The sequence below is a fragment of the Gekko japonicus genome, unplaced genomic scaffold (genome assembly GCF_001447785.1).
Source record: "Gekko japonicus isolate JY-2015 unplaced genomic scaffold, Gekko_japonicus_V1.1 scaffold1624, whole genome shotgun sequence".
NCBI lineage: Eukaryota > Metazoa > Chordata > Lepidosauria > Squamata > Gekkonidae > Gekko > Gekko japonicus.
Window position 1 is genome coordinate 282,764 of NW_015176500.1, and position 26,176 is coordinate 308,939.

Here is a 26,176-nt window from a genome sequence, read left to right on the forward strand (position 1 = left end):
AAAATAGATAATGAATTTAGAAATCTAACAAGCAGAAGAAATGATAAAGTCTCTTGTTATATGTTATATGTTGTGGGGGGTAGTTAGGGGTTGTTTGTATGTGTGTTTGTATGTCTGTAGTATATAATAGAAAAAATAATAAAAGTGTACCCTTGGGTACTTATAAAAAAACCCCAAAACAGTTTGTGTCCCGGCAGCTCCAGTTGGCAACGACAGCAGAAAAAATGGAACTGAGGGCTTTTAAAACGAAAGAGATGGACACTAAATTAAACAGCAATTTCAACGACAAAAGGAGGAAAAGTACAAGAGAAACAGGAAAGATTTACAAGGACTTAACTCCTTCCTTGCAAGTGTTCTCAGAAAGTGTCACCTTAAATCCTGCTGAGAGAAAAGAGCTTGAATTTGCCTTCACAATCAAGAAACTTTTGAGATGCCACTGGGCCCTGAGGGCAAGACCAGAGAGGAAGAGGCTTGATTGGCGGTTTTATCCCTTTGAAGACGGAGGAAGACTGGGCTGCAGAATTTGGAGTGAACGTCTAAGAAGCTATTAAGATTTTAGAGAATCTTAGTGTAGATGTAAAGGCGGAAGGACTCTGAAAATTGCCTTTATGAAGCGAGCTGGAGGAGATGCTCGGAAAATCTTCTCATAACAAGTAACAAACAAACTAACATTTTGAAAGCTTAGAAAGACAGGTTCTCACAAAGTATATTGTTTATTAACAGCTTTTCTTTTTCTTATTACTAACGGTAGCTTAATAGGGAATGATCTCCCAACCTTGGGTTTTAGTGTAGTGTGGGTTGCTTTCCTTTCTCCCTAGTTGTAGTTACCCTTCCCTATTTTTTCTTGGTTGTTTTTGAGAATAAAAAGTCCCCTCTGGGGGCTTAAAAAAAAAGGAAAAGGAAAAGCTTCTTTGACCAGACCTAGTCAGTGGGAGGAGAAAGAGGGATGATAACACTCCTGGGAATAAGAAGGAAGGTCTCTCTTTTGGTGACTAAAAGGAACTTCAAAGTAATGGTAACCCTGTAGATCATCGGTAACTTTCTAACTACATTTTAACCTTTTCTTTTAAATCCCTTGCTTAATCTGGTGCTGTGCTGAGAGTATGCTTGTGAACATTTTCTTTTTAATAAATACTTTATAACTTTTGATAATGGTAGTAGTGCCTGAAAAAAGATGCCATGTAATTTATAAACAGATTAAACAATAATGGAACTGGCAGGCATCCTTGCCAAATGCCCTTCTATGAAATAAAAGAACTGGACAATTGGCTTTCCAAACTACAGAGACCCCAAATTAAAGGAGAATAATCTAATTTCTTGATTGACCATAATAATCTTTGGTCACTTGAGGGTTTCTGTAATTTCTCCCACAAACAATCCCTTTGGGACTGAATCAAAAGCTGCCTGGAGATCCATAAAAGCCACGTATAAACTGCTTCTCAGAGCTGATGCATATTTCCTGGCTAAATGATATAAAACTAAGCAATAGTCAATAGACCTTCCACTAACAAAGCTTGTTCAGGACCTAGAATCTTTTCAGAAATCACCCAATCCAATAATCTCTGCAACAGCAAAAGAGATTTGCTTCCAAGTAACTGTAGTTAAGATTGCAGCCTTATTAAGAGAACAGCCTACAAGACAGTGGCCTCTTGGCTTTGAAACAGATAAAGTTATACATGTTTAAGCCTTGCACTGCCCCAGTTAAACTGAATCTCCCTTTTAAGGGGGCTTGAACATGACTGATTTTTCTCAGGATTAGCAGAACTGAAAACAGTGAATTTAAAATACGTTACTCTGTATTGACCTGTGCCTGAGGTAAACTCTGACCTAACTAAAGATTATCAATGTGATCTTACATGCACCTGCAAGCTGGTTTGCTCAGCATTAACCACGGAACTGGGGGCAGAGGAAGCAGAAGAGTATGGAATTCTCTTCCCTCAGATTTGGCCTTGTGATCATTCCCATTTCTTCTTATAAAGTTGTGCAACAAGATTAAGCAGAATTACACTGGCCCTCATAATAAATACATGTGAACATGGTGAACTGATATTAGCAGCCACTGAGCTAACCTATTTTAGAAATCCTCATGGTTTGATTCCCCCCCCCCCGCCGCCGCCCTTATCTATTGTCCTTATAGCTAAGGAGAAGCCATGGTTCCCTTCAGAGTCCACCGGCAGGGTTAGGAAGAGGTCAACCGAGCAGTGAGTCATTTAACTGCAGAATTGTTTGACTATTTTTTCTTCCACATGATTAGTTCAGACACTAAACACACAAGCCCAGAAGATGTAAAGCATCTGCCTCTCCATAAGAAAAAAGGGATATCCCATTGGCTGCCTCTACCTGTTGCTTTTATCTTTTGGGTTGAAAACAACATTGATACAAGTTATACACTTGTCTCTTATTGTTCATATTTAGTGCACTGAAAATTATCAGGGGAAAGGTCTGTCTGTCTGTCTCTGCCATCATTGTTCACTTGACTAGAAAACTTGTAATGTGTGTTTTTGAGCTTTCTATGAACTCAATGAATCAACTTTGATTTCTTGGCACATGGACAGCAGGTTTTGATTCTTCAGGAGTAAAATTTCAGTTCTACAGCTCTGTGTACACAGTAGTTTACACTGAGCCAGGGAACAGAGTGCTGCACTTGCAAGGGAGATCAGGTCAAATCTGTTCCCAGCATTCAGGCTGGAAGTGGAAGAACCCTATGCATGTTCTTGGAGGAGAGTGAGAATGAAAAGACAACAAACAGATGAAATGTTAAGAACATAAGAGAAGCCAATGTTGGATCAGGCCAATGCCCCATCCAGTCCAACACTCTTGTCACACAGTGGCCAAAAATGCCAGGTGCCATCAGGAGGTTCATCAGTGGGGCCAGGACATTAGAAGCCCTCCCACTGTTGCCCCCCCCCCCCAAGCACCAAGAATACAGTGCATCACTTGCCCCAGCCTGAGAGTTCCTATCTATACCTTGTGGCTAATAGCCACTGATGGACTTCTGCTCCATATGCTTATCTAATTCCCTCTTGAAGCCGTCCATGTTTGTAGCCACCACCACCTCCTGTAGCAGTGAATGCCATGTGTTAATCACTCTTTGGGTGAAGAAGTACTTCCTTTTATCCGTTCTAACCCAACTGCTTAGCAATTTCATTGAGTGCCCACGAGTTCTTGTATTGTTATTCTGTACGAAGCAAGTCCATCTTTGAGTTGCAGTCATATAGCTAAACAGATGCTGTTAATTTTAAATCAAATGTATTATAAGTATAGCCCAAGCATCCCTTCCATCCTGCCTGCTTTTTAATTCTGTGCCAGATGTTGATATGAGGTAGCTGCAACAGAGAAGCACTCACTCACTGCTACACTACTGTAACAATTTGTCAGTGGTTCTCTGTTACACCATTCTGGATCAGCTTGTAAGGCCACTGCTATGATGAGATTGTGGCAGGCTGATGCAGATTGAGACTTTACATTTATTTACATGGATGGCAAGTTGAAAGTACTGGGCTGGGGCAGTAGATTTTAGATAGTTATTAGCAACAGAAATCCTCCCTCATGTCTTGAGAAGGAATTCTTGCATGTGGAGCATTTACTTACAGTACTGGTGAAGGAGAGACTACCTCACGCTTTGATTTAATAATCCAAGTAATACTGGTCATTGAAAGGTTGTGGGAATAATTTCACATAATTCAAATGCAAATCCCAGTAAGAGCATAACCTTTAAATCATTCAAAGTAGTAGGTGTGAATTAAGGGAGATAATAATATTAGGCTGTGTGGGTCAATCACCTCACTTTGGGGCTTTTACCATCAGTAGTGGCAAAATACTAGGTGTGTGGTATTATCAAAGAGATGCCTCACCCCCTGGTAAGTGAGTGTCAGTCAACCATCCTCTAATGAAAAAGGGACCTGTCCCTGCAGTAGATACTCTGTGTGTGTGTGCATGCGTGCGTACACATAACCTCACTTTTATTCAGGAGAAACCTTACTACTTTTGGTTTATATGACTGTGATCAGTGAAATTGTGGTGATGGTCAACAGTGAGCACAGGAGGATGAAACTCTGGATTTAGGTTGTTATCAGTAGCCACCCCCCAAAAAAGATATATATAGAAAAACGCATGTACTTTAAGACATTTAACAGGGAAACCTTTTTTTTTCAATGTTAGTCTCCGGTGTAGTCTCCAGTTCGTCTCCACTGTTCAGTCTCCACTTAGGCAGATGCATGACAGTGTCCTTCCAGCACAACAATGAATGGGTATACAGTTGCTTTCACATCAAATACTTACATAATTTACTTTTACAGTAACCTAGACATGTATGTAGCAGCTCCAGTCAATTAATAATTACAGGAAAAGAGTGTCTCCCTGGTCCACTAGCAATGTATTAGCATTTCACTTTCACTGCTTGGGATAGATATGAAGTGTTGTGATTTCAGTGCAAAAAGACCCATGCTTCCCAGTAAGTGGGTCCAATGCCCATCTGTTGGCACTCCTTTGAACACACACACACACACACACACACACACACACACACACACACACCCCCTTAGATGTCTTTTCAGTTTAGAAGAAGGTAGGGAGGTTTGGGTTGTAAACTGTAATTAGACACAGGCTTTCACAGCAAACCTCTGTTCTAACAATACGCTTTTAAAACTGTTTTGAGTAAGTTGATTCCTTGAAGCTCAAGGTCTGGATTAAATTCCCTTTCTGGGTCTGTCAGTTATTTCAGTGCTAATATCTTTAGATTAAAAAAAATACAGCTAGGAAGTGCAAAGGGGAGCTCTGTTACGGGCTGGTCCATTCATGGTCAGATGTGGCCAAACATCTGTGCACAATTTAAACAGCTAAGCTGACCATTGTCCAAAAATATTTCGTACTCATTTCTAATTCAGTGGTTACAGTGCTGTACAGCAGACCACCCATGTTTGCGCATAAATAACTCAGCTCTTGCAAATGCTCAGTGTACAGAAAAGCCCTTGTTTCCCTATCATAAAAGGACACTTCTCTGAGGCACCCTATTCCACACCAACTGCTCCTGATTTTTACCCAGAGGTCATAAATAGTGATAACTGTATTTCAAGATGGAAACACACTGGTCAATATAGATAAATATTAAATTAAGAAACATTCTACCCACTTGGGCATCTCAGGATCATTATTTTACAGTTAAGTTTGCCTTCTTGATTATTGCCAGTCCAGTAATGACTACAAACAGGGGTAGCATTCCATCATTAGACTTGAGTTAGCAGGATGTGTTTTGGTCTTAGAATTTTTTATAGGAATATCATTTCCAGTCTATGAATGACAAGTAGAAAAAATCCAGCAAGCAAGGTGCCACAATATACCACCAAATAAGCTGAAGCTTACTGATTTGGAAGTGATCAAGTAATTTCTTTGATTAAAAAGTGAAGCTAGGCAAAGGGTGCTTCAGAAGCACACAATTCCTCAGACTGAATCCTGGCAGATTCAGTCGCCACCTTAGCTGGGTCACTGCTTGTTGTCATTGTTACACAAAATGGCAGGAAGGAGACAACCCTAAAAGAGAATGCACCTCCTGTTTCAGGGTATTTGAACAGCCATCACTATTTCAGCGTGACAATAGTTCCCCCCATTTCCAGTCTGCCTGATACACACGATTTACCAGTGATCAGATGGGGACTGTCCCCTTCCTCTGCCTTCAATGTATTGTTGCAGGCTGAGCCACTATGCTGGTCATGTGCCACACTGCTACAAAACCTCAGAAAAGCCTACGTGTGGAAACAAGTTTGCTCTCCGCCTTCATATGTGTTCCACTGTGGCTTACAGAGAACCAATAAGGATTTCTTCAAAGAGAAGCAGGAAACTGGCCAAGGAGGCAGCCCTTGAAGGGCAAAGGGTAAAATACTTGCTAAAGGAAGAGTTAGGATTCCAGGTAGTTAGGACTCAGGGGCACTCCATGAAATTGCTGAGCGGTCGGGTTAGAACGGATAAAAGGAAGTACTTCTTCACCCAAAGAGTGATTAACACATGGAATTCACTGCCACAGGAGGTGGTGGCGGCTACAAACATGGACGGCTTCAAAAGGGAATTAGATAAGCATATGGAGCAGAGGTCCATCAGTGGCTATTAGCCACAAGGTATAGATAGGGGCTCTGGGGCAAGTGATGCTCTGTCTTCTTGGTGCTTGGGGGGGGGTCAACAGTGGGAGGGCTTCTAATGTCCTGGCCCCACTGGTGGACCTCCTGATGGCACCTGGTATTTCTGGCCACTGTGTGACACAGAGTGTTGGACTGGATGGGCCTTTGGCCTGATCCAACATTGGCGTCTCTTATGTTCTTATTTTCTTATTGCAAAGAAGCATAAAGCAATTACCAGGGTCAATGTTTTCAGAAAAGGTTTTGGAAAAACAGCATCAAATTTATTTATTTATTTACTTCACTTATAGCCCGCCTTTCTTCCCGATGGGGATTCAGAGTGGCTCACCCGGTTCTCCTCTCCTCCATTTTAGAGATGAGATCTAGTGATCAATGGTGTTCTGGGGCTAATGGACAAATTAAAAACCAACAGTTCTCTGGATATTTATAGCATATGGCTCCAGGGTTCTTAACTCCAGGTTTCTTAAGGAACTAAGATCATTCATACAACTAAAGCATGTGAGATCTTAAAAGTCAGCCTCACTTCCAAAGGACCACCAAGTAATAAATGTAATGCCAGTCCAGAGAGGTCTACAGACCAGTTAGCCTAACATCTGTTGTGGGCAGACTGGTGAATGGCATCTGTCCTGGGAAATCTTTTCTCACCAACGTTTTGGAGTTCTTTGAGAGAGTTTTAACACACACATAGGGACAAGGGTTATCCAGGATTAATGATATACTTGGGCTTCCCAAAACCTCACAAAATCATCCAGAATAAAAACTTAGCAGCCAGGGGATTAGACATTAGCAAGTGGTTAAACAACAGGAAGCAGAGGGTCAGAATACGTGGAGAGTTTTTGCGTGGGAATGAAGTAAGCGGTGAGTTCCACAAGGATCAATATTGCCTTTAATGTTTTCTCATAAATGGCCACGTTTTCAGATGACACCAAATTATTCAGGATGGAGCAAATCAAAGCAGATGGTGAAAAGATCCAAAAGGATCTCTCCAAATTGGGTAAGTGTCCAACATTATGATAGGCTCAGTTTAAGTCAGTAAAATCAGGACAGATAAGAGGAAGTGTTCTTATGTCCCTTCCCAGCAGCCAAGCTTATTTCTGGATTTGCAGTAAGGGAACATAGCTACAGAAGGGTAAAACACCAATTGCTGCTGATTGATTCCATCCTGCAAGTCCTCTCTCACCTTGACATTACTAATGTTTGGGGAACATGGGGTTTGGTAAACCTGTGTTTCTCTTGTAATGTCTACCTTATTCCTAAATGGATTATAAAATATTACAGAGGACCTAAGCACAGTCTATGGCTCTAGTACTATTTTTCTACCTCTGCTGGGTCGTAGTGGCTATGAGAACAAAACATAAACATAACTACCTGGAAACTGAGCAATGCGTAAAGAAGGCTGCAGTTGGGGAGTACTGTTCCGTGTATGCTGGGAGCTGCTATTCTGGCTTGAATTATTAGCTGGATTGTTGCTAGAAGATGATCCACATCTACTGTCAACTTCATCAAGGTTTCCTCCACTGTTGTGGCCTGCATTACAGTCTTTCCGCATTCTGACAATTAAAAAATCAAATATCCACAAAGGGAGTCAGGTATATGCATAGAATAAAGCAACAATTTTTCTTTCATAATTGCTTTAACTGTCTTATCAGATGAACACTGGGAACTTCGGCTTGAGTGAAATGTGTGTGCATTCTGGAAAGTAACATCAAAATGGCTGCCCATATAGTATGTCCCAAACCGCCGTTATTTCTGAAGCTCCATCATACAGTTAATGTTCAGCTGAGATTTACATCTGTGCACTTTTAACCTGATGCACATTGTTCATTCCCGCTGTGCTATAGTTTGGATTCTGTGTAGGTTAGTCTGCTGGACATTAATGCCAATGGGGATGGGGAGGGCAGATTGTCCCCCCCATGTGGCTTGCTAATTTGTTAATCCTCTGATGTGCTGAACAGCTTCCACGTTGTGCAACTTTTAAAAATACTTAGTTCATATTAAATTGGCTTTGAATGATCTATTAGATGTTGGCCAACCTGCGAAACTGAGTGCCCCCTTGTACATGGTAGAACTCTACCTGTCAATTTCCCCACCCCCAGATTCCATAACTGTTAATTTCATCATCAGTAGAAGTACTAACAGCTTAATGTACATTGTGGCATCCATTCTAAGTCAGGGCAGCTTCCCAACTGCAAAATAGTGCAATGGTAGAATGGAAGGAGAAAGGAGACCCTTGGAGTACTAGTGGACAGTTTGGAGGGGCACGACATCTGGGTGTGAGGAAATGTGAGTTATGTGAACAATTCAGAAATATTCCACTGGTCATGAGGTGCATATACTTTGTCAAAATAAACATCTCCTAATTTGCACCTCTCCAAGTATAACAAAGGTATGGAGTATAGTAGTAACTGTTAGAACTTGATCGGGATCACTGAAGTAAATCAACAAAATTAGGATAAAACAGGACCTTATTCTTGATTGAGCTTTCATTCTTGAAAAGAGGAGCTCTAGGAAAGTAGCAAATAAACATGGAGCTGCTGTCTTTGCCTTCCACCAATACAAAATGATCAGCACATAGCCCATGTAACTACCAATGTGATCCCAATTATGAGAGTGGGGAGACAGGTTGGAAGTAACTACCTGCCCTAACCCAGTCAATGTATCAAAAAATCTTAAGGTGGGGTAGTGCAGTCATAAAGGAAGTTGCAGATCCCACAGTAATTGCACATGCCTTCTTTGGGATGCCCATCTCGTATCTTAGATGCCTGAGAGCATGCATACATTATTTAAAATATTAGATCAATCAGGACATGATGGAAGGTCTGCTGTCCAGACAGTGCACCAGAGTCTGATGTGCAAGTGATGTGCAAGTGCTTACCTAAGCCACTTAGTTCTGAACCACGTTTTGATGTTGTTCAGGCTAACTGGTCCACCCCAAACTTTCTTCAGTTGCCTGTGTGTCCCTATGTATGATGTGGTTAAAGGAGAAACATACATAGGGTATCCCAAAGGCTGATCACATGAAGAGTTAATCAGGTTTCTCAAAACCTGTTTGTTATTCTGGATGCTGCCTCGCTCTGGGTTACGATTGCGCAAAAAGATTAGTTCCTGTTGCTGTCCAGCCCAGAGACCTCGGACGCATTCCTTATTAACCTAGGCACAAGCAGATGAACAAGTCAAATGAATACACTTCTCAAAAGGAAGACCTGTTCAAGTTGCAGTTCTCTAGTTGCTTCTTCCATGACAATTCCAGAATTAAAATCTACACAACTACATTGGTCATCATGACTCAGTTTAAATATCTTCAAGACGGCTGGATGGCTGTTCTGGCATCCCCTGCCCACCCTGACAACTGCCTTTTTTGCATACAGTGCTGGCGCAGAGGGAAGACACACAGGGGCTGGTGACGGCCCCAACCTCCTCTTTTGACCATCATGCCTAGTGGCTAGGGGGACAGGATGTGGCACACCTTCCTGGAGCATCAGGAAAGCTTGGCAAGGAGGAGACCGAGCTATAGGCAGGTGACAGCTCAACGCCTGGAGCCAGGGTGGCCTTGCCCATCACATCAAGGAGGCACAAACAGAGGAGGCCTGACTCTCCTGCATCTTGCCAGTTGCCCACAATGTGACTGGGTATTAAATGGGGTTGCTCATCCCATACAGTTAATAGTGATGCCAGGAATAAAGCTGCCAGATAGGTGTATCTGTGATCAAATAAGACATGACCAACTTAGTGTGTATGTCTAAAATCAACAGGAAAAAAGTGCTTGGAAGAAGCAACCTATTGAGCTCCATGCACTAGTGGTTTTTAAAAAAACCTATAGCAGTTATATCAGTAAATTTAGTATCTTTTGTTCTCCTTGCAAGTAAAATTTTTCAAAGGAAATTATCTTCGGAGAGTGTTGAGTGAATTCTGTACAGCTCACTTTAAATTTATGCATGTTTTTGCAAGTTTTGTTTGTGATCACTAGAAAAAGCCTCTTGCTTTTTGCTTGAGCACTCATTAAGAATCAAGCAAAACGTGTGAAAAAGCCACCCCCCCTCACGATCCCATTCCCTTCCTCTATTTCCCACAAACTTACTAGGTAGCAGGGAAGCAATAAAATCCTTTTCTTCCTCCTAGAAAAATGTTGCATTAACTGTGTTCCCGGGGCTCCCGACCCTAATCTCCTGGATTCAGGAGCTCTGGTAAACTATGTTTCAATATGTGTTACAGATTGTTTCACAGATGTGCACTTGTGGAAGCTGAAAGGGAAACCTGCCCCATTGATGGGTGTTTCAATGAAGGGAAAAGGAAGGGGTGACAAGGAAGAGAGGCTGGCAGCGGGAGGGGGGGGAGAGAGCACTAGTGAGCTCTTCCCAGTACAATCCAAGTCTGAATTTGAAAGGGCCTGGACACCCTTGCTTTGGGGTAAGCTGTTTTGAACGAAAAGGGGATTTTATTTCAATTTCCCCCAGTTCAGAGTTCATCAATACTACTACAAAGAAATAAGGCAGTTGGCTGTAATTCTCTGGAAACTCATGGCCAAAACTCATCTTCTATTCTATTCTATTCACAGCTCAAACCCCTTTCAAAACCGATGCCTGATTCATAGGTATAGTACACCAGCTGAAATCTGAAGTCTCTCAAAAAGAGCATTCTGATTTTGAAGGATGAAAAGAGCCTTCTTGGGCTTATACTATGTATACACGAAGTTTGGGGAAGCAAAAGCATGCCATAAAATATTCTCTGTAGCTGCACCAGAACTTTGGTTTCTTCTTGGAGAAATGTGGGCTGGTTTGGAGAAGAGCTAGAGATAAGGTGATTATAAAGCAATATTTGTTTTGTTTTCATCCTAAATTGCTTTTCCACTATGCAGTTGATTACCCACCTAGAGTTTCTGAGATGGGAAAAGCAAAAAACATTAAATGAAGAAATATTATTAACATAACAGCAAAACAATGAAATTTAAGCTAGCTGGAGTACCTTGATAACTTTGAAGCTCAAGTAGCTCTTGTGGAGCATAATGACTTTGTATTCGTCTGTCCCTTCATCCACCACATGCCTCAAAGTGAGTAGCTCCTCCTTGTTTGAGAGGATGGCACTACGCCAGGCAGGATCTCCTTCATGGCAAATCACAACTTTTTCTTCAAAAGACTGAATTGCCTCATAAAGGATTGCAGGGTCCTCATATTCATCTGGACAGGTGAACTGGTCCTGGTATTAAATGAAAGGCATGGCTATGATCAGAGAGCTCTGTGAAGAGACAAAGGCTGTCAGCAGTACACCCAATCTTGCTCCTCAGGAGGTGGGTGAGAAGACTGTTGACTTCAGTTAAGATCAAGGGGTCAGGAGGTCAGAGCAGCTGTCACCTTCAGCATCTAAAAGGCTAGCATATCCATCTCACTGAAGTCAGCGCCAAGTCCTCATGGATTTAAAAGGATCGGAATGATTTTTCTTGATTAATTTATGAAATGGACACCTTCTCTGCAGGTCAAAATACAACAGTCTTTTTTTTAAAAAAAACCCTGGTGCTTAAAGTACCCTTGGAGGACATTTTATGATTGGGGAAACTGAGTGTGTTGGGGGGAGAATTAAACCCGCCAGCACTGTAGCCTCTATCCATATCAGGCCATTCTGTGGCTGCTTTTTATGGACATGTTTTGAGTGCTGGATCTGGGAAATCTCTGCATCTCCATCTCTAGATCTGCACGGAAAGGTATGAGAAACTATCATGCCTACAGAACTGGAGCAAAGTCTGGTTGTTTATCTGAAAAGAAAAGATTCAGTAATTAACTCCTATCAATTTAGTGCCTATTTTATACATAAAGGCTGATGCATTAATTTGATGGATGAATAAATAAGCTATGAGTTTGCATGTCCATAACAGATTAATAAAAATGTGCTTGCTAAGAAACTGCAAGACTCCAGCCCCTAGCAAATTAATGATTTTATTTTGTTAAAGTTACTATTTCAGAAGAAAGCCACAACTGCATATTTGCCTTTTCATCTAACGTTCAATTTTCTTTTAATCAATTTTGGAAAGTTATGATCTTCCTTTATACACTTAATATAAAGTTAGCCCTATAGAACATCAAATAGTACTAGCATAAGAAAGTATATGAAGAGGAATAACTTGCCTGATGAAGTTTCAGGGACATTCTGATTGCAGGAGCAACGACTTTGTGCAATAAGTCCATATCTGCAAACACCCATTCATCTCTTGACGTTAGTCGAAAATCTCCTTTGAACAAGGCATGGAGTCCGTATAGGAAGGAATCTAAACTATAGGATAATAACATTAGTTAAGTTACCTGCAGATCTTTTCCCCATTAAACTTTCTGAAAACAATTCTCTTAGTCTCTATTAATACTGCTGCCAACCAGGATCTAGTTAAAGATGACTACAGGCTGCTCATTTCAAGTGTACTTTGCTGATTGTATAGGAAAGGCATAGGGTGTTGCCGGCCGCCCTGAAGCAGAGGACGAGGAGGAGGAGCGCGGAAACGCGCTCACAGAGGCGACCGAACCACTTTTAAAGCTTTTTTTTTCTTGTCTGTATTTTTTTTCCGTTTTTTCTTTTTTCCCTCGCATGATTCCATATCATGAAGAAGGATGTTTGTTTGTTTTGTCTACACGGGTGTACTCCCCAACGAGAACTTGAAAGCGTATGGGACGCTTATCCCTACCTAGAGAACCTCAACCATTAAGGAAGCGGCGGCGGACAGTAAGGAGGAACGAGGACGTGGAAAAAAGCTACGGGACTAAAAGGGAAAGTTTGGCCGAAGGTACTGCTATTAATTTTCCTATGGACTATAACATTTAAGAAAGAAATCGGGACACTTGTTACAAATCAAGCCTATTGAGAGAAAACGGACTTGACTTGGGGATTAAAATGGCGCTGGCGGCGGCTAGCACGCAGATTAAGGACGCAATCCTCGCCGAACTCAGGTCAGACCATTTCAAAAAATCCCTGAAGGAAGAACTAGAGAAATCGCTTGAAAAGGTCTGGGACAAGGTTTTTGGTGATAAACGAGGCATATATGAGGAGGGAGACTGCATTTTGGAACGGTTAAAGGAGACACAGGAGCAGGAGGAGTCACAAGAAATTAAACAAGAAGGTGATTTGCCTACCACTCTATGTCTATTCATTGAACCTGAGCCTAAAGACTTGAATTTAATGGTGTATCGTCCGAAGAAGAAGACACTTTTGAAATCAAACCTCGGGGGGGAAAGACTATTAAAACTTCACCGGAGGAAAAGACAGAAAAAAGATAAGACCTGTGGCAAGCAGTAAATTGATGGTTAGGATAGGATGGGCAGACTTAGCTGAAAAGGAGTTAGTTTCTATGAGAAGAGTAATAGAGGCTGAAGTAAGCCCTATATGTAGAGATTGAACTGCAATACTATTCTTTCTGAAGCGTTACATTTAGAGGTGTCCTATGAAGACAGAAAGAGAGACAATATAATTATTTTATAGTTAACTTGAGCCAAATTTGGATTAGTATATATGTACAACAGATTCAATTTAATTTAAGAGGGATGGGGAGAGATCAAACATACTATGTTTTGTATCAACAATGTAAATTGTTTGTAATTTCAGCAAATTAATTCCTGGTTAAGCAATGATAAGTAGAAGGGAACATTTAATGTTTAGCAGAGCAAGAGTAAGCTAGCTGGAAACAAACAAATGAAGTTTGAGTTATATAGAGAAATAAGGAATATAAGATTAGAACTAAGCATAATTATGATGGAGGTGTTATGGGAAACTATGGATCAACAGCTTTTGAAGTGGTGTATGTTGGTGGTGGGTGTATTTGTTTGTATTTGTTTGGTGGTTTGTTTATTTTTGGAAAATCAATAAAAATATTATTATATAAAAAAGGAAAGGCATAAGAGAGTAGGAAATAAAAAATATTTGTTTATGGCATGAATCAATCAACACTAAACACTTTAAGTGCCATTGTTTTAATTAATTCCTACCCCGATATCAAATGGATGAACTCCACAATCCTATCACTGACTCACAGAGCTGCTGGGTAGCACAGGATTGGTCTGAAACCCCCCATGTGCCAGTAGAGCACAATCCTACACTGGTAGAAACACATTACACCAGTACGGTGACACCCTTATGCTGGCGGAATTCCTTTAATTAAACCTCCTTTAATTTGAATCTGCTGCTTATTTATTTATTGGCAACAAATTCAGGCAAATCAAACCTGAAGAAAATTGTTGCACAATTTTCTGTAAGGACTTACGGAGGCACTGGGATCTACTTCTGCCCTTTCACTCAAATTCTCTCAGACCTAAATAACAGATATTTACACGGAATTCAAGTTTTTACTAAAAACTATGTCTGGAGTAGACCCGAAGCGTGTTTTTTCAGGAAACGAAGTCATACATTTCAGGAAACCAGAATTAGACTTCAGGACATTGGTTGCAGCCCCACAGGATGTTGCTTAATCTACCTGACATGGATTTACAATTTTTACAACAGTGTATTTTTGATTGTATCCTTGGAGTGAAGCATTAGAATGTTCAAGATGCTTATTGCCATGCAAGGTTTCTACTAAGAATGTGTGATCTGTCCACTTAGTGGAGCTTTCAAAATTAGCCAGAATAGGAAAAACATGTTTCATAAGAACAGAACAGCATTTAAGAAAGCACCGAGTCAATATTCAGCTTCAATACATTATGAATTTTATGAATGTTCCTTTTGACTACAGCATATTTACAAGAAAACTAAATGGCAAATAAAAGGAAGACAAATCATTCAAACTTGCTCTTCCTCAATATAACACCCTATCAAAATAACCATGGCAACAGCGTTACAAACCATCCTCTGCAGAAACAGAGCTCTGGATGAAAAGTTTTTATTGCACCTGTGCTCACTATAAGCTTGGGATAATTCTGCTTATTACAGACATTCACTGGAGACCCAGTATGCTGAAGGTAAACAGCCAGCATTTCCTAATAACAATCCATTGCCTCTGCAAAGGAGATTAACATTAGAAACAAAATAGCAGGAGACAATTCAGTAGCCCAATTATTTTAAATATTTTATATGTCTTTCAGAGCAGTACAATGAAATCATGTTACTAAAATAAACTAAAATATGCACATTTTATTACTGCACTGTAGTTGTTTCAAACGACCTGCATTACTTTTTCTAGCACTCAGCAAATTTATTGCACTGCCTTGGTTTAATGTGCATTGTTTTTCAAAGTATTCTTGGACTTCTTTTCTCCCTCTTAGTCTGTTGTCCCAGTTTTCATGTACACAAGCTTTTAGCTGTAGTGGCCACAATTCGGAAGGCAATTTTAGGTGCATCCATTTTGCATAACTTGGACTACAATCCTATGTACATATACTTAGCAGTAACCCTTATTGAACGAATGGAACTTACTCTTGAAGAAAGGTGCTTAAATTCAGGTTGATGATTCTTTGTCCTGCAGGTGCCGTATCAGACATTTCTTCTAAAACTATCTTGCCACTACTTAGATACAGGGTTACTTGGGGCCAAACTAAGTGTGACGGAGAACTTGTGGCCACCATGAGTTCACTGTTGCCATTCTGAACTGATTTAAATTGCTGGCTGGGCCCATGCCATGGAACTCTTCCTTCCCGGGCCCTTTCAAGTGCCCAAACAGCCTTCGGGGGGGGGGCGCATCCCCCCCATCCCGTGGCTGATTTGGCACTTGAAAAAGCAAGGAGGGCGAAGGGCTCCACAGCGTGGAAAATGGTAGTTGAGAAAAGTACACAGAAAAGTTGCCAACGTATATGCCTCTGCATTTACAGCAGCAATGTATGCCAAATGGAGAATTCTTGCTGTGTGGAAGCAATTTATAAACCAATGTATTTATAAAACAATGTATTCCTTATCTCAATAAATATAGTTAAATTTCTACACACAATTCAGTTTGAATTAATGTTTTGTGGGTTTTGAAACATTTAACCTAATGAGATCATTTAAATCCCAGTACAGAAATTATGTGGACCTTCTTGATGACTGTAGACAGAATGTTAACTATAAACATATTCTAGATACACTTAGAAACAACTCAGGCCAGTTAAACCATATTTGCCAGACTAGCACTGCAGTCCCAAGTGTCAAACTCGCTGTCTCGTTTGCCATGTTTTGGGGAAATTCCAGAGGAGGGGGGAGTGTGACTGTGTGAGAGTGAGAATGGCTTTATTGTAGGACAATGCATCTCATGTAACTTTCCCAGGGATGTCCACCAGATGGCCTTGGTCTGTCTCTGAGTTTGCCAGTTTAGCTGAGATAACAAACAGATAATTTACAGGTGTGTGTGTGTGGGGGGGGGGGGGTTGGAAGAAAACGGGTTGGGAAAAAAAAAGGTGGTGGGGGGGGACACTTGGTAACCAGGGGTGTGTGGGGGGGGGGGGGTTGCGCCAGCATCTCAGTTCTGACTCAACAACATTCTTAGCTTGGAACATCTTTATTCTTTAATAAACAAATCACCTTCAGTGAGTGTTGTTGAGACTAACTTTGTCCAAGACTCTGACACCAAGGGGAGTTACACCTTTCTAAATACACTGGTTAATTAGTTAGAAGGGTGTAACTCTGCTTAAGACTGCATTGTAACTGACTGCATATCCAGCACTCAGGACTGTGCTTAGGATGAGTTTTCCTGGCTGGGGGCTCTCTTCTAATGTCAGCTCTAATTACCTGTTTGGATGACAGTATACATAGAGATTGAATTGGTTTGCAACAGAGGCACAATGGTATATGTCAAGTATGAACACCAAAGGACCTTTTTAAAGTCCCCGGGTGCACATTTCCATGAACAGGGTAATTCTAGAAAATACTTAGTAAGATTTTCTACAATGATACAAACATACATGAAAGATGCCTTATTGGTCCATTAAAGTCAGTATTGTCTGTTTTGACTGGCTGTATCTCTCCAGGGCCTCAGGTAGAAGTTTTTACATCTTCTCATACCCTTTTTAATTGGAGATACCAGGGGCTGAACCTGGGACCTTCTGTATGAAAAGCACATATTATCTATGCGAGCCATGGTCTATCCCCAATTAGTCATTCTGCAGTATGACCTTAAAATGCTAGTACATTAGAAATCTAAATAGGCGATCTCTGTATCATGGAACCACAGAACATGTTAATGCACTTCATTTTTTCCCATCCCCCCCCCCCCAATTTCTGCAATGCCTTCTTTCATTGGGGAAATTCCTTTCCCCTAAACTTTGACAAGGGAAGAGGAAGACTCTACTCTTTCTGCTCCTGGGATTCAAAAGTTTCTTGAAATTTGATGGAAGATTACAGAAAACTCCAGGAAAAGAGAGAGAGAAAATCTCTAAAGTGATGGAGCTAGAAGAATCTGTTCACCTTGCTTTTGGTCTGCATGCAGTAATATCTTACGTGTTTTATGGGTTTTGAACACCTGTCTCACATTTGCAATAACGACACCAAGTGTAGTAGAAGGGTGATTTCCCACAAGTGCTGCTCCGCGCTCACTCTTCTCTTTGGCCCGATGGTACGTATCAATTTCACACAAGCTGCTGCGCGACCGCATTTTGCCCCGCAGCTTCGTGCGATTTTCCCAGCGTCTACTCAATCCTGTTTTTTGAGGATTGAGTAGACGCGGGGAAAATTGCATGAAGCTGCGGGGCAAAATGTGGCTGCGCAGCAGCTTGTGTGAAATTGACACGTACCATCGGGGCAAAAGGGAGGAGTGAGCGTGGAGCAGCGCTTGTGGGAAATCACCTGAAGACTGCTGGGTGTGTGGGATGAAGGTGTTTTCTTTTAATTAATTCTGCACCGGATGTATGCATCAGCACAGAGCATTCAGAACAACTTCAGAGCATTCAGAACTCCTAACATCCCCTGAAGCCACACAAGAGAGTCCATGGGCAAGAAGAGATTTTGCACTTCTTCCATTCATAACTCACATTCTTGGCCAACTGAGAAATAACAGTTCACTTTGTGCATTTTCCCCCCATTCACCTACCACATCCATGATTAACAAATATAGCAATTTACTGTATGAGTGCATAATGCTGATATTATATTCTTTTTAAGGTTATATGTTTGGAGCATATAAAAGGCTGTGGAGGTGCTGGCTGACAGGTACTTTCTGTGGTAAAGCTCTGATTCTAATTTAGCAAACATGTTGCATAATTTGAGAGATTATATTTGACTCCCACCCACCGCCATTTACGCTGGCAGGTAACTGAAATGTTATTTACATATATTGCATAAGAGTACTTACCACTGCAGCTTGCCATTAAAATACTCTGATTAATTGATTACACATAATTCATGTGTAAATGAATGCAAATTGCTAGCTTACATATATAATGTAAACTTCACTTCTGATGTAGTTGTATACAATTCAGCATTACTCTCTAAACATTAATTTTGCCTTATAGTGGTAATGACATCTTAATAAACACTGTCAACACCAGGCAAGTTACATAAAAGGTCTAATATTGATCTTATTCATTGTTTGCTAACCCCTACATAACATTTATGTGCTAAAGGGAATACCTTGCATAATCACATATTATTTCATTTCCTGGTTTCTGGCCTAGCTTCAAGGCATGGGACTGTTTCACAGATGACCCCAACATTGATGTCCTCAATGCAGTAAAGAGCAGATGTGATCCTCTGACTCCCTCCACAATGAGCATTAGAGTGACCCTGGGACTAGCAAGCATATGCAGCCCATCCACCCCTTTTCCAGTGGGGATCACATGAGCATGCAAACACAGGTGTGCTACATCCATATCACACCAGGCTGGATCCTAACTCCTGCAAACGGGGGGGGGGGAACTTTGCAGAAGTAGATCTTCCCACTTTCCCTTGCCGCCTCCAAAAGCCTCTGGCCTGCAGCATTCCAAGATTGCTCTGCTAGCACATGGAGAAGGAGAGAGTCTGCCTGATTCCCCCCCCTTCTTCCTGCAGTCATCCATGATGCATGGCATTTTTTTTCGGGAGAGTCCTCACCATCTCCAGCAGAGTATTGTCAGGGTGTGCAGAGAGCTGCTGGATGAAGGCAGAGAGGATTCACTCTTGATTAATATCTTCAATTTGTGAGAGCTAGAATCCAAGCCATAATGTTCAAGGCTTGTTCGCATGCCCCACTGCTGAAAGCGGTTGATGTTTGGGCCATATGTGTACTGCACCATGGTGGCCAAGTGATTAGAGGTACCTTCCAGCCTTTTCAGTGTGCATGAGTTTGACACTCTTGAAGAGAAGAGAGTCAGCTATTTACCATAGCATATGCAACATAACCCTGATCAGTTTGCAGAAAAAAATTAAAAGAGACTTCAGTTATGTTACACATTTCTCAAGCTAGAAACGTGGACTCTGACATAGGCTACCTGACTCACATAATGGTGTGTATCATCAAAACGTTCCATACTTATTCACTAACAAGAGTTCATTAAGACTGGACACATACCTCAAACAATGGCTGCCTTCAGAAATAAGGGCAAAATATGGTAAGTCTGTGGGTGTATGCACTTCCCCTTCCACTTTCCTAACCTTGCATGTGGCCTGGAAACAGAAAGTTTCCAGGTCTGCATTTCTGAAGAAGGTAAGGAGATGGATCACGACCAATTAAAGTAAAGCTCAGTCCAGACAAGACTGAAGTATTGTTGGTTAATGACACTTGACCTGTCCTGGAGAGGGTCACATTCCCCATGAAGGAGGAGGTTCATAATTCAAGGTGCTGCTAGATTCTGGCCAGTGGTTAGAGGCTCAGAACTCCTTCATAGCACATAGCGCCATTCATCAGCTTGGGCGGATATGCTGGCTATGCCATTCTTCAAAAAGTATGATCTTACCACTGTGATCCATGCTCTGATCACATCCAGCAAAAATTACTGTAACATGTTCTACATAGGGTTGCCTTTGAAAACAATACAGAAACTTCAACTGGTTCAAAATGCAGTGGCCAGGCTACTGGACACAAGGGCTGTATGATCCCTGTGCTGAAGACCTCCACTGGCTGTCCATCTGTTTCCGGGTGCTATTAAAAGCATTGGCTCTTACTTTAAACCTCTAATGGTTTCGGTCCAAGGCACTTGAGGGAGTGCCTCATCCTCTACTGACCAGCCCACCCAACTGTGTGCAGTTCTGGGCACCACGCCTTAAAAAGGATATTAGAGCTTTGGAAAAAGTGCAGAAAAGGACAACTCGAATGATAAAAGGGTTGGAACACTTTCCCTATGAGGAAAGGTTAAAGCGCTTAGGGCTCTTTAGCTTGGAGAAAAGACGACTGAGGGGTGACATGATTGAGGTTTATAAGATTATGCATGGGAAAGAGCAGGTAGAGAAAGAGGTACTTTTCTCCCTTTCTCACAATACAAGAACTCGTGGGCACTCCATGAAACTGCAGAGCGGTCGGGTTAGAACGGATAAAAGGAAGTACTTCTTCACCCAAAGAGTGATTAACACATGGAATTCACTGCCATAGGAAGTGGTGGGTGCTACAAGCATGGACGGCTTCAAAAGGGAATTAGATAAGCATATGGAGCCAGAGGTCCATCAGTGGCTATTAGCCACAAGGTATAGCTAGGGGCTCTGGGGCAAGTGATGCTCTGTCTTCTTGGTGCTTGGGGGGGGGGGGTCAACAGTGGGAGGGCTTCTAATGTCCTGGCCCCACTGGTGGACCTCCTGATGGCACTGGTATTTCTGGCCACTGTGTGACACAGAGTGTTGGACTGGATGGGCCTTTGGCCTGATCCAACATTGGCGTCTCTTATGTTCTTATGTTCTTAAGAGCTTTCTCACAAGCCCTGCTCTCTGTGCCCTCTCCTGCACTGACGGCAGCATCCCTATGGAACGCTCTACTCCTTACAGCTCATCTGGTGCCTATCTTACTCTATTTTAGGCACCAGACCAAAGCATTTATCTTACCCAGGCTTTTAACCAAGGGATTTGGTCTTTTAAATTTGTTTGTATAGTGTGCTTCTAGCTGGAGGACTGTTTTATGATAATAATTTTAGGCTGTTCAACATTTTGTGCTGTTTTTATGCTTTGGCTGAATTTTCTTTGTGACTGGAGTTTTAATGGCTGGGTCTTTATTAATTATAATGATTTTTATGCTGTATTATGACTTTATGTTTTAGCTAGTGAGCCATCTCAAACAGTTGTCTGGAGAAATGGCATATACATTTTCTAAATACATAACAGTTTGCCTTTCTCTAAACCATAAATTATTTTTCTTGCCTAAAGGGAATACCTTTCTCTCTCTTTTTCTTTCTCTTCTTATTTCCTTCTCTCCCTCTTTCCCTCCCTCTTTCCTTCTCTTTTCTTTCTTTCTTTGCAGATTTGCATGTCCCCCCCCCATAGCTAGCAATCCAAATGAGTCCGGTGGCACCTTTAAGATCAAGGTTTATTCAGGTACAAGCTCTCCCTCCTCTGTGAGGGCAGATCTGCACTGTCAGGGGTGTGGGCTAATATGCTAATGAGTTTCTGCTGTTGGGTGTGGCCTATTATGCTAATGAGTTCCTGCTGTTTTCTACAAAAAGAGCCCTGCTCTGAGGGCATGTAATTATAAGCAACAATACCAACAAACCATAGCTGGTTTAATCCTGGTTTTGAATCCTTGGTTTCTATGTAAGAAACAAACCATAATTTCTGATTTGGATGTAACAATAAACTCTAGTTTGTTGTGGATGTTGAAGTAAGGTGTGTACAAGCGATGGAGTGAGAGGGAGTGCGCAAAGCCAATGACTTCCAAGATTTGTTTTTGTTATGACAAACCATGATTTATCATGATTTAAACCATGATTTATAATTTAAAAACTGCCAGAATGTATCCTTGCTGCTGCTCTCTCACCAATTCATATCTTTGTGTATATTTCCAGAACGACCAGACCACCCATTTCTTTGCTTCTTTAAACAAGGCTGCCATATCTGGATATTCTGGATATTCCCTTATGTAGCATTTTGCTACAGATGCTAATCTACAGTTCTTTGACAGTGTCACCAAGGCAGGCCTGTAGCTACAGTGGGGCATTTCAGGGCCCTGCCCCCTTAATTAAAAGCCCTGCCCCACAAATAGCTATGCCAGAAATCTTATTTTTGAGGAGAGACCCCCTGCTGCCTGCTGCTGGCAGCAGCCAGGGTGAGAGCAAGGCTTCCCTCTCCCTCCCACTGTAGAATTGGTGGGGGGGCATCACGGGACCTGAAAAAGACAGCTCAAAGGGCATTTAATTACCTTCAGAAGACATTTAAATGCCTTTTATGTTCCTTTCCAAAGGGCAAGAAAGCTTAGAAGGGCACTCATCTCCAACAATCCCCCTTTCTGTTAGCCCAGTCCTACTGTATAGCACCTAGGTCATGGTGAGTCTAGCAGAAAGGGGGCTGAGTGGTGAAGTGCTGAAGGTGCCACTCTTGAGTGCCCTTCTAAGCTGTCTTGTCCTGGGGAAAGGAACTCAAAAGGCATTTGAATGCCCTCTGAGCTGTGTTTTTCTAGGAACTGATGCGCTAGCTGCCCTGTCCCTTGAAAGGAAGGGCTAGAAACAAGCTCAGAGCCTCCCCTTTTAAAGACAGGCATTCATATTAATTTAATTAACTTTAATTTAATTGTCCCCTTTAAAATTTATATGCCCCACAAACAAAAGAATCCTGACTATGGGCCTGCACCAAGGGGTGGCTCTGAAACAAATTTATGGTCTATTCCATGTATTTGTCCTCACAGCATTTTGCAATAAATAGAAAAGCACACCAGCGTCTGACAAATGAGCAAATTTTTGAGCCTTACAACATTGCAATAACCACCATGTCACTGATACAAAGTTACCTGATAGCCATATTGTGTGATGCTGTTCCAAGAGCTCTTCTACCCAGAATGCACAGGGCAAAGGAAAGAGTTACTAAAGGAGAGTCTTCATCACAGTCTATAGGCTGTAAAACATTTAAGGCCTTTATAGTTAGTTTTTACTTTATTTACTTCATGTATAGGCAGCCTTTCTCACTGAGACTCAAGGTGGATTAAAATATTTTTTTTAATTCAGTCAGACAGCGCAAGGTATCAAGTAACAATGCAATAAACAGGATTACAGAAGTTATGCTTTAAAGAAATCTCTCTGACATTGCAACATTATGGTACAAACTGCATGAAACTCTCATAGCTTTTGACCAGTGTTCTTTAATTCCATAACATATTTGTCTAAGGTTTGTGGGGTTACTTCTTCAATAAATGTTTTCTAAAATCAGCATGGTGTTTGTTTTCTGAATATAACATTTTGGCCAGAATACTTTTTCTCTTTCCTTTGTCAATTACAGTTTGTTCTTTGTTAGGACATTGTTAGTAATGCCACCCTCCAGTTTGGAGATCTCCCAGAATTACAACTGATTTCCAGACTCCTCTGGAGAAAATGGCTGATTTCTATGGCATCATACCCTGCTGAGGTTCTGCCCATTCTCAAACCCTGCCCCTCCCAGTCTCTACCCCCAAATCTCCAGAAATTTCCCAATCTGGAGATGGCAATCCTAGACATAATTCTGCCTCAACTTTTGGAGTCAGCCTATTATATCCATAAATCTGATGTTCATTGAGAAATGAGTAACAAAAGAGGGAACACATAAAGTAAATGATATATGCTTCAACCTGATAAACTTTGTTGGTTTAATTTGGAACAAATGGTCTCAGTACTACTCTGCTCACCTGCTAATAACAGGAATTCAGTTAAGGGAGAAAATGCCCTCCCACTTATACAGTTAGCAACAAGAGACAAGTATGTACGTACTTCCATTCTTTTCCCAGCACAGAACTGAATCCAGTCCAGGTAAACACTGCAGAAGCTTGCTCTGGTTATTCCTTGAAGACAGGGCACATAGTCATCATCAATGTTAATATTAAACATTGCAAGGTCACGTTCTATATAATGCCATTTGGAGAAAGGCTGCAGTGTCTTTTGGAATAATTCATCTCTTATCCAGTATAGGATTTTGGGTGAACTTGCAGTAAAGTATATAATGCTCTGTTGATGGAAGTTAAAAAAGAAAAGAAAAAGATTTTGCTTGTTTTAATAACATTAGCTCCTGACTTTACAGAACTTTTCAGACAAAGTGAGAAAGTTGACTGAATCATCGTCATAGGAACAAGTGTACCGTATCATGGATGTGCATTCTTGGGAATGAGGTTAATGACCAATATTTTTTCCTTTGGTTATAGACAGTAATTATCAAAATAACTGTATCATGGTCAAAGTTTGAGTCCAGTGGCACCTTTAAGACCATTGGACTCAAACTTTGTTCTACTGTTTCAGACCAACACGACTACCCACCTGGATGTATCATGGTCAGTTTATGAAGAATGAAAATTATTGTGTCAGGAGCCAAATGTAATGTTATTAGTTTGACCACTGAGGAAGGCCAATTTTGGGCGAAACACATCGGTCAGCGTCAATATTTGTCATTCTTGGATGTTATTACAGATTGTCAGTCATAACCGAGGCTATTGTAAGGGGTCAATACCTGATCTTAATCAATGGTGAAATAAATACATGTATTTTCATAGATCTGTTAATATTTGTTCATTTTAAATTGACAGACAGCATTATTTGGCCTGCATGTTTATGTTTTCTTAATCACGCGAGTTAAAATTCCTTTGAAGATGAAAGAAGAACAGTCTATAGAGGGAGTCCTCAGAGCTGACTGCCATTCTTTGCCATCTCCAGTCCTTTATAATGCTAGGAATTTTCTTGTCCATAAACATCTGTCAGCTCTGGGAACAGATGATGTTAAGATTGCATTTTCAACATGAACGAAAAGCACAGCGGCAAAATAAAGAGGGATGAAGGACACAATGGAGTCAGCATAGCTAACACTATTTAAAATTCTTGGAATCCGTCTTCAAACTAACAATTATATCTGCAGAAGGGACTGTATTTATTGTAACGAAACAAGACAGACAGCTAGATACAAAACAAGGACAGGTCTTAATTTTTCAGTGTGTAGAAAGTGATAAGCACAATGCTTTTTAAGAAGAAATACGCAGATACAATGGATTTCAAAACATGCCACATTCAAAGATAGCAGACTTTGGCCTTCTTTTAAGAGATGTTTGAAGAGGAATAAATTGAAAAGTGAATATTACAGTACTGGGGGAATAAATAACCTCCCACAACCAGGCAGAAAATGATTTCAAATATATGCAGAAAGGCTACAGGAGTTGTCCCACTTTATTAAAGGCGAGCAAAAATTCCTTTTATGTGAAGAAATAGTTCTTTTTCTCTCATAGCTGTCAGCTCCATGGCAAGTAGGAAAAAAAAGGAATAAAAGCCAAATGCAGAGTATTGTTAAAAAGATCAACATGAATTCCTCAAACTTATGACCAGGTAAAATTAAAATATTTTGCAGAAAAATATTTCTTCTAGTTTGACAAGTTTACATAGCTGTATACGCTGCTCAAAAGATCATAAGTTCCTGATTGTTAATGTTTTATGTCTTTAACTGCTACATCATCATCTCCCTTTGTTTTATTTATTTCAGCATCTTTAAAATGGGCTATATATGAACATATATTTATTAGACCTCAGCATAAAAAAGAAACCTGAGATAATATTGGTCTTTGATCCTTAACTCTAGTATCTTCCTGGTACTCGTAATGTCACATTGACTTAGCTAATAATGATTCTATGCAACTTTTGTCATGTAAGAAAACTCTCTGCTTAATAACAACGACATTTAAATTCTCTGAATGATGCTTTGAACTTAAAAGTTTAAGCTACATGCCATTCACTGCTGTGCTCTGGTGCTAGACTCTGTGCTAGACCAAAACTAGCTTATCAGCACATGTTCAGTTACATTTATGTGGACACACAGGGATGGATCCAAAGTCCCTCTTCCACAAGGGGAAGTACTGCTCACACAAGTGGGGATTTGTTTTACTAATTCCCTCTTCCCACCAGAGCCCCCCATGTCACATCTCACACTGTTCCACAGGGTCTGCAGTGGGAAAGAGAACGATCTGTTTCCGTAAGAAGAGTGCTTGTATGTTTATGACAATATCTTACATGTGTTGAGGTACAGGACTAAACTCTTTGTAGGAAGCATGGTGCAACTCAGGGATGAAT

The 26,176-nt window shown here is 41.0% G+C and overlaps 1 protein-coding gene across 1 annotated transcript in view; it reads right to left on the reverse strand.

Moving 5' to 3' along the window:
- PCNX2 (pecanex homolog 2 (Drosophila)) overlaps positions 1–26,176 on the reverse strand; it is a gene marked incomplete at its 5' end in the record, with an annotated part of 155,245 nt that overhangs the window by 5,879 nt on the left and 123,190 nt on the right. Inside the window, 6 exons of the mRNA XM_015427313.1 lie at positions 7,497–7,678; positions 9,004–9,278; positions 11,091–11,321; positions 12,245–12,389; positions 22,897–23,000; positions 23,846–24,079. Of these exons, the coding sequence (XP_015282799.1) occupies positions 7,497–7,678; positions 9,004–9,278; positions 11,091–11,321; positions 12,245–12,389; positions 22,897–23,000; positions 23,846–24,079 (1,171 nt within the window). The remainder of the gene's footprint in view (positions 1–7,496; positions 7,679–9,003; positions 9,279–11,090; positions 11,322–12,244; positions 12,390–22,896; positions 23,001–23,845; positions 24,080–26,176) is intronic.